This window comes from Coregonus lavaretus, assembly GCF_964263955.1.
Source record: "Coregonus lavaretus genome assembly, chromosome: 27".
In the NCBI taxonomy this organism is placed as follows: Eukaryota; Metazoa; Chordata; class Actinopteri; order Salmoniformes; family Salmonidae; genus Coregonus; species Coregonus lavaretus.
In genome coordinates this window covers 35,487,382-35,496,394 of record NC_140014.1, presented here as the reverse complement: position 1 = coordinate 35,496,394, position 9,013 = coordinate 35,487,382, and the positions used below count along the sequence as shown (strand labels likewise).

Here is a 9,013-nt window from a genome sequence, read left to right as displayed (position 1 = left end):
GACAGTATGTGTTCTACGTACTGCACCAGACTGGCAATGTGAAGTGGGCTGATTCATATTATACTCATTTTGAGGAGGTCGTAGGTTGTCTGATTTACAGAAATGGATCAATGGGCGATACCCTGGGGTAGGGTAAGTCTTAGGTGGAAGTGCATCATTGATGAATATTGAATATGGCCCTCTGGGTCTCATATGGACCCTGTTCCTACTTTGAATTACACAGATTCGAATGTTACTCACTGGTGGCCCCTGTGGGCGTAACAGGGATACTGGAAGTCCAGTTATTACATGGAAAGGCAGAGAAGACAGAGGTTTTTCCAGTGCTTGGCCTACTTTATGTTGCCAGAGTGCAGTTGCGTAATTTGGGTTTGATTCTTTGCTCCTCTGCCCCCAACTACTGAATTGGTGCTAAACCCGATCGTTTCCGCTCCCTTTAAGTCTTTAGTACTGGACTGAATCAGGTTTTGACGAGTGAGTCATTGCAGAGCAACAATTTTGCTGTCAAGTTCAAAGCTGAATCGTTGACTTAATTGCCTGTAAGGAAATACGGTACAGGCGCTGTAACTAGGTATCACCATCTATGAGCCACCTGATACTGGCATGCTTTAGTTTGTTTAAAGCAAAAGGAACACAGACGCTACCTCGCTGCAAAACCAAGGCGCATGAATTGAGGAGCAAACTGAAGAGAAGAGGAAATGTAGCAACTTGGAGGACATTGGAAGAGGATAAAAATGCTGTGGTTTCTTTCATTTTGTTTCCCAGGCCCCGCTATCCCAGTCGGAGTGGACGTGCAGGTGGAAAGCTTGGACAGCATCTCAGAAGTAGACATGGTAGGTTGAAGCTACCCAATTTTTGTACTCCCAAGTTATGACGCAAAGACTTCAACTCCGCATTGTGGAAATAATGTTAGAGTAAAATCCCCACATTATTAACATTTAAGTCATAATTTCCTTTCTGCATCCAAACGGACGTGTTTTGTTGGAGTATTTTTTGGCTAGCTAAATCCCTTGTGATGTAACAGACTGTAACATATTGGTAGTTGTTATTGACCATGCATATTGCTATTATTTTATAATGAGAGAGGGGTGAAAGAGGGAGTGAGAGAGGGAGGATATCTGTTTAGTGGTTTAGTGAGGAGGAGGAGGAGGAGGAGGGAGGAGGAGAAAGAGGAGGAGGAGGCGTAAGTGGAGGAGGAGGAGGAGGAGGAGGAGGAGGGAGGAGGCGTAAGTGGAGGAGGAGGCGTAAGTGGAGGAGGAGGAGGAGGAGGTTTCAGTCTCTTTGTAGTGAAGCTCAACCCCAGAGGTGTGAGAGGTTGCAGAGAAATGAAAGAGACTGATCTGAACTTATCTGCTCTGTCCGTTGACTTTCAGGCTATACTTAATTTCAGCCCCAACAGGATTTGAACCCAAAGTTCTGTAAGCTCTGACAGCTGGGTTTAAGACTTGCATTTATATAATATAGTACTTTTCTCAATGTCATAGCTTTATAATTCACTCATTGGATAACTCAACTCCAAATGTCCTCAGTAGCATAGTTACTATGCTAAAGTATGATGATTCACTGGGCATAGTTTTGCACAATCACTGGATGTGTTCGTTTTGCATCATAAAGTTTGTACATTTTAGACCATACCATTGGTCCACTCACCTGGGGTATTGGGAAATGTTAAACTAGCGCACCCACTGTTTCTCGTTTTCCGGTCATCCACACGTTAGTTAGACATTAAACCCTTCCCTTCCTCTCCTCTCCTCCAATAGGACTTCACCATGACCCTGTACCTGAGACACTATTGGAAGGACGAGCGCCTGTCCTTCACCAGCTCCACCAATAAGAGCATGACATTTGACGGGCGTCTGGTCAAGAAGATCTGGGTTCCCGATGTGTTCTTTGTCCACTCCAAGAGATCCTTCATCCATGACACCACCACAGTCAACATCATGCTCAGGGTTTTTCCCGACGGACACGTCCTGTACAGCCTGAGGTGGAGCTGGGATGCTTTGGGGACTAGGGTTGCAAAATTCCCATGTTTTCTAGAAATCCTGGTTGGAAGATTCCCAGAATCAGAAGTAGCAGGAAATCCAGAAACCTCCAAGCAGGATTTTGGGAAAACCTAGGCATTTTTGGAAAGTTATCGGAATTTTGCAACCTTACTCGGGACGTTATGCGGGTCATTCTTTGTCATGCAGTGTTGGGATCAATCAGATTTCAATTAACTTTCTAAATTGACGGATGCTAGTGCTGGGCTGGAACAAAAGCCTACACACACTGCTCCAAAGTGATTGACTCCTGATATTGTCAATACTGGAATGATGTACTTAGCTGTTGACGTAAGAATTTTAAATGTATTCAGTTTGGAATATTAATAGTATCCTAACTTTTTATACTAAATATAACATGGTTCTGTTCAGGATGTAGGTAGGCTGACACCTAGACAAGAAGATTAATTTGCATTTTGCTCCTGTTGTTTGTTAAAATTAGAAATGTGCTTCTGGCTGGTGATGTTTTTTTTTTTTATATGTTTTTGAAAACTAGGCCAAAATGTGAAGGTACTACTAAGTTGTTGTTTAATGCCAGATAGTTTGGCCTTTTATGCTGCTCAAAGTCATTCACCAGACAATGGATGCACGAATTGTGTTTTAATGGGTTGAGAACACGCTCATTGTTATTCATGACAGTGGCCCTGTTTTTCACATGGTCTACTACATACAGTTATAGTCAGTGGTGAAGTTTTGAATTGGTGTGTGTGGAACAGTAAGGACAACAGATAGGACCAACTTTATTTGGTGTTGTGAACAGGTGATTCAGTGTAGCGAGTCCGCACTCCAAATAATTCAATTTTCAAAGTTATTTGATGCTATTTATTTATTTCAGAAGGCAGAAAGAGCCAATAATATCTACAATAACGTAATGTTATGTGTTGTAAGGCTCGTGGAGGAATCTTAAAGATGTTGATGTCACATCATGGATCTGTGTTGTCCTTACTGTACAGGGTGACAGTGACCGCAGCCTGCAACATGGACTTCAGCCGCTTCCCTTTGGACACCCAGTCCTGCTCCCTGGAGCTAGAGAGCTGTGAGTAGGCTAACTTTCAGAATTTTATAGAAAATCTTCATTGTCCTTAAATAAATATGTCAGGGCATACTATTTTGTATTTTTTGGTCTACAGTATACACAAACAGAACAGTATTATTGAGAATATCTAAATGTTTTTAAGCTTTATGTAGATAGTGAAGAATTAGATGGGGAGACAGGCAAAGAGTAGAGACCCACAGACGTCAATTTCATTGAAATGACGTGGAAACAACATTGATTCAACCAGTGGGGAAAGGCTAAGGCAGGGATTGAACTCAGGACCATCGGGGTTATACATGTGCGCTTCCTGCTGGGGGTGTTACCACTGGCCACACAGGCACCACATTTATCTCTAATATTGGTTGTGCCCCCCAGATGCGTATACGGATGAGGACCTGATGCTGTACTGGAAGAGTGGGGATGAGTCCTTGAGTACGGATGACCGTATCTCCTTGTCTCAGTTCCTCATCCAGAAGTTCCACACCACATCTCGGCTGGCCTTCTACAGCAGCACTGGTAATAATCACCATAGCCATGTGAGAATCACATATACCCAGCAAAATTCTGGTAACCTTCCCAAAATTCCCTGGTTTTCCAGAAATCCTTGGTTGGAATCCTCCAACCAATATTTAGGAAGAACCAGGGTATTTTTGGAAAGTTACCGGAATTTTGCAACCCTACCAGTGATATTATTATTGATCCATACCTACCCATTGTGTTCATCCTCCTGTACAGGCTGGTACAACCGTCTCTACATCAACTTCACCTTGCGGAGACACATCTTCTTCTTCCTGCTGCAGACCTACTTCCCGGCTACCCTCATGGTCATGCTGTCCTGGGTGTCTTTCTGGATTGACCGCAGGGCCGTCCCAGCTCGTGTCTCCCTGGGTAAGATGCTAGCGCTATTATGGAAGATCAATATTCAGAAGTGTTACAGTTCATTCTGTTTCTAGTGTTGCTTAATCCCCTAATTGCCAGATGTCAGGCTTTCTGTAGTTTTTCCACATTGTATTTCAGAGGTTGGAACAATAAAGCCATCTCGGTCATATTTAAAGATAATTTGATTATTTCGCCAGGGTCTGACTCACATAAAGAAGAGAGCAGACTTGAACTCTTATTGTTTTCTTCTCCTGTCCCCTGCAGGTATCACCACGGTGCTCACCATGTCCACCATCATCACTGGAGTCAACGCCTCCATGCCCAGAGTGTCCTACATCAAAGCAGTGGACATCTACCTATGGGTCAGCTTCGTGTTTGTCTTCCTGTCTGTCCTGGAGTACGCTGCTGTCAACTACCTGTCCACCGCACAGGACCGCAGGGAACGCAAGATAAGAGACGAGATGAGGGAGAGGGCCAGGTCACAGGTAATGAGATGCTACCACAGGACTGTGTGTCTAAAACCATTTTCGAAGAGAAAATCTGTATGTCTTGAGAATACAGTTTGCTCTTCATTTCATGCAGTTTGGTTGGATTAATAGACACTTCTGACACATTATACTTCCTCCCCTCTTCTACGGCCAAATCTAACACGCCAACACATTCATTTTTGGTCAAATCTCTCATTGACATTAACTCATGATTTAATCAAAAGTTCAAATTACAGGCTTGCATCTCAAGTTAGTTTAGTTACATTTTCCCACAACCTCTGTCTTTCCCTCACCTTCTCTCCTGTCCTGCAGTCGCTGCCCTGCACCTGTGGCATGTCCCAGACCAGGACCATGCTATTAGACGGGACCTACAGCGAGGCGGACACTAATAGCCTGGCCGGCTACACCTCAGGAACTATGGGGCCCGAGGAGGACGTGGAGATGCCCCGCGACATGATGACTGAGAAGCAGCCTCCCGGAGAACACACAGTGGTCCACCTGTCTGCCAGCAGCGAGTTGACGACAACCAAGAAGAAAGGCATCAGGGCCCTCAATATTATCCAGAATACACACGCCATCGACAAGTACTCAAGGATGTTATTCCCTGGCTCCTATATCCTATTCAACATTATCTACTGGTGTTCCTACTGTTTAGGAGCGTAGAGTCTACTGTTTAGGAGTGTAGGGTCTACTGTTTAGGAGCGTAGAGTCTACTGTTTAGGAGCGTAGGGTCTACTGTTTAGGAGCGTAGGGTCTACTGTTTAGGAGTGTAGGGTCTACTGTTTAGGAGCTTAGGGTCTACTGTTTAGGAGCGTAGAGTCTACTGTTTAGGAGTGTAGGGTCTACTGTTTAGGAGCGTAGGGTCTACTGTTTAGGAGCGTAGAGTCTACTGTTTAGGAGCGTAGGGTCTACTGTTTAGGAGCGTAGGGTCTACTGTTTAGGAGCGTAGGGTCTACTGTTTAGGAGCGTAGAGTCTACTGTTTAGGAGCGTAGGGTCTACTGTTTAGGAGCGTAGGGTCTACTGTTTAGGAGCGTAGGGTCTACTGTTTAGGAGCGTAGGGTCTACTGTTTAGGAGCGTAGGGTCTACTGTTTAGGAGCGTAGGGTCTACTGTTTAGGAGCGTAGGGTCTACTGTTTAGGAGCGTAGAGTCTACTGTTTAGGAGCGTAGGGTCTACTGTTTAGGAGCGTAGGGTCTACTGTTTAGGAGCGTAGGGTCTACTGTTTAGGAGCGTAGGGTCTACTGTTTAGGAGCGTAGGGTCTACTGTTTAGGAGCGTAGGGTCTACTGTTTAGGAGCGTAGGGTCTACTGTTTAGGAGCGTAGGGTCTACTGTTTAGGAGCGTAGGGTCTACTGTTTAGGAGCGTAGGATCTACTGTTTAGGAGCGTAGGGTCTACTGTTTAGGAGCGTAGGGTCTACTGTTTAGGAGCGTAGGGTCTACTGTTTAGGAGCGTAGGGTCTACTGTTTAGGAGCGTAGGGTCTACTGTTTAGGAGTGTAGGGTCTACTGTTTAGGAGCGTAGGGTCTACTGTTTAGGAGTGTAGGGTCTACTGTTTAGGAGCGTAGGGTCTACTGTTTAGGAGCGTAGGGTCTACTGTTTAGGAGCGTAGGGTCTACTGTTTAGGAGCGTAGGGTCTACTGTATAGGAGCGTAGGGTCTACTGTTTAGGAGTGTAGGGTTTACTGTTTAGGTACAGTATTGGCCCTGGTCAAAAGTAGTGCACTACGTAGGAAATAGGGTGCCAGTTGGGATGCAGACTATGTTCATCATATGAGTGTGTTTTACACACTCATCAAGGACAAGAGAGAGGCCAAGAGAGACTGCAATTGGTGTTTACATGGACATTTGATACTAATGGCCAATATTTAGGATGGACTTCTGACTGGGGCACTGGCCTATATGAGACTGATCTATACTGAACAAAAATATAAATGCAACATGCAACAATTTCAACGATTTTACTGAGTTACAGTTCATATAAGGAAATCAGTCAATTGAAATAAATTCATTAGGCCCTAATCTGGGCAGGGGCACAGCCATGGATGGGCCTAGGAGGGCATAGGCCCACCCACTGTGGAGCCAGGCCCAGCCAATCACAATGAGTTTTTCCCCACAAAAGGGCTTTATTACATACAGAAATACTCCTCAGTTTTATCAGCTGTCTGGATGGCTGGTCTCAGACAATCCCGCAGGTAAATAAGCCGGAGGTAGAGGTCCAGGGCTGGCGTGGTTACACGTGGTCTGCGGTTGTGAGGCCGGTTGGACGTACTGCCAAATTCTCTAAAACAACGTTGGAGGCGACTTATGGTAGAGAACATTAACATTTCATTCTCTGCCAACAGCTCTGGTGGACATTCCTGCAGTCAGCATGCCAATTGCACGCTCCCTCAAAACATGAGACATCTGTGGCATTGTGTTGTGTGAAGAAACTGCATATTTTAGAGTGGCCTTTTATTGTCCCCAGCACAAGGTGCACCTGTGTAATAATAATGCTGTTTAATCAACTTCTTGTTATGCCACACCTGTTAGGTGGATTAATTATCTTGGCAAAGGAAAAATGCTCACTAACAGGGATGTAAACAAATTTGTGCACAAAATTTGAGCTAAATAAGTTTTTGTACATATGGAAATTTTATGGGATCTTTTATTTCAGCTCATGAAACATGGGACCAACACTTTACATGTTGCGTTTATATTTTTGTTCAGTATATATGGGTCTGCGCTTACTATGTATATTAAGGTAAGTGTGTAAGATGGCGAGCGTATGAGAGACAGAGACTGAGTTCTTTGTCAATACTTGGCACTGATGAGAGAGAGAGAGGAGAGAGAGAGAGAGAGAGAGAGAGAGAGAGAGAGAGAGAGAGAGAGAGAGAGAGAGAGAGAGAGAGAGAGAGAGAGAGAGAGAGAGAGAGAGAGAGAGAGAGAGAGAGAGAGAGAGAGAGAGAGAGAGAGAGAGAGAGAGAGAGAGAGAGAGAGAGAGAGGGGGGGGGAGAGGGGGAGAGAGAGAGAGAGAGTCAGAGTCTTCATCATCCCACTGTAGCTTTTGTGAATATCTCTCAATGGATTCCACAGGGTGATTGATCGCTCTGCAAGTACGTATCAGTGGTTGTTTAAATACTATTTTGTCCACAGAACTATTATTTCAACAGGTATTTTGTACAGATGTACAGTATGTCTAAAATGGTGTTAACATTCAGTACCACTTCAGTCTGGTAGTGGAGTTTAATGGCTGTGGGTCAAAAGTAGTGCACTCTATAGAGCATATGGTACCATTTGAGACACACACGATGACTGTACAGTAAATTGCTCTGGATTAGAGTGCCTGCTACGTCCGTATGTGAAATGAATGTAATATATTATATAATAATGGTTTGTGGTTCAGGTAAGGTCTTAGAGGTGCTAAAACAACTGTGAAGTCCTTAAAACAACAACAACAACAACAACAACAACAACATAGAGCATTTCAAACGGGAAACAACTTCAGTTACAGGCTCATGTGTAACCTATTGTATAAAGTAAAGCAGCTGAGAAATCATGTTTAGATAGGCATTTTCTTTTTTCAAATACCTCTCTTAATATAATATGGTCACATTGTATGGATACATGCCATTTGTATAAAAGAATGTAGGCCTACAATATATATACATCTAAAAACAAATGTCATATTGTGCAACTGTGGCACGTCATAAAGGTTAGTGGAATGAAGGTTAGTGGAATGAAGGTTAGTGGAATTTCAAAACATCTGAGGTGTCCTATGCCATCAGCCGTCATACCTTAACAAGCTACTGTAGAGCCACAGCACATGGCTTGAGAAAGTGTGTCCCAAATGGCACCCTATTCACTATATAGTGTACTAATTTTGACCAGGGCCCATAGGGCTCTGATAAAAAGTAGTGCACTATGTAGGGAATAGGGTGCCATTTAGGACAGAAGCATTGATCTCTTCTTAAATGTACAGTATTGTAAATTTTCAACTATTCTATTTTGACCACTTGGGGCTTTACTAGTCAGGTGAGGAACTGGAATTCAACAACTTTCAGTAAACTATATTTTTGCGTCAAACTGTGGACAGAAAGTTACTTTAAATAAATGCAGCTGTAGGTTATTTCCAGACAGCAGTTAACATGAACACGTTTTGTGAAACCATACACTACTTTAGCCATTCCATTTTGAATAGGGAAGGAGTCAGTAAGGGAATCTATTTTCCTGCATCACTCCATGTTGATATTGTTGATGATGAAAATAAAATAATGTATTTATTGTATAATTTGGTGGTAATAAAAAATTGATTCAATGTTTTATGCTAAATGTTGCTGTTTGAAATAATGTTGAACTGACAATTGTGTAAGCAATAACTACAACTGTTCAGAGACAATACACGATTTACAGGAGCCCACACACACCACACACACACACACTGGTCGCGTTCGCATTCCACTGCTCAGACGTTGCATGCATCAACCAATGGTTGCGTGCCACGTCATCGACTGTGTCATCGACTGACAGATCGCTATAACATATATTGTTAGCTGATACTTAAAATACGTATCCAGGCGTTGTAAAATATGGCAGGCG

General features: G+C 43.5%; 1 protein-coding gene across 1 annotated transcript in view; it reads left to right on the top strand.

Annotated features, from left to right (window-relative positions):
- The window catches only part of LOC311102504 (gamma-aminobutyric acid receptor subunit rho-2-like), a gene marked incomplete at both ends in the record, with an annotated part of 24,714 nt that extends 19,612 nt beyond the window's left edge, over nt 1-5,102 (top strand). Inside the window, 7 exons of the mRNA XM_084143865.1 lie at nt 763-830; nt 1,758-1,981; nt 2,990-3,072; nt 3,448-3,588; nt 3,808-3,960; nt 4,216-4,436; nt 4,752-5,102. Of these exons, the coding sequence (XP_083999991.1) occupies nt 763-830; nt 1,758-1,981; nt 2,990-3,072; nt 3,448-3,588; nt 3,808-3,960; nt 4,216-4,436; nt 4,752-5,102 (1,241 nt within the window). The remainder of the gene's footprint in view (nt 1-762; nt 831-1,757; nt 1,982-2,989; nt 3,073-3,447; nt 3,589-3,807; nt 3,961-4,215; nt 4,437-4,751) is intronic.
- Between the last annotated feature and the right edge of the window lie 3,911 nt (nt 5,103-9,013).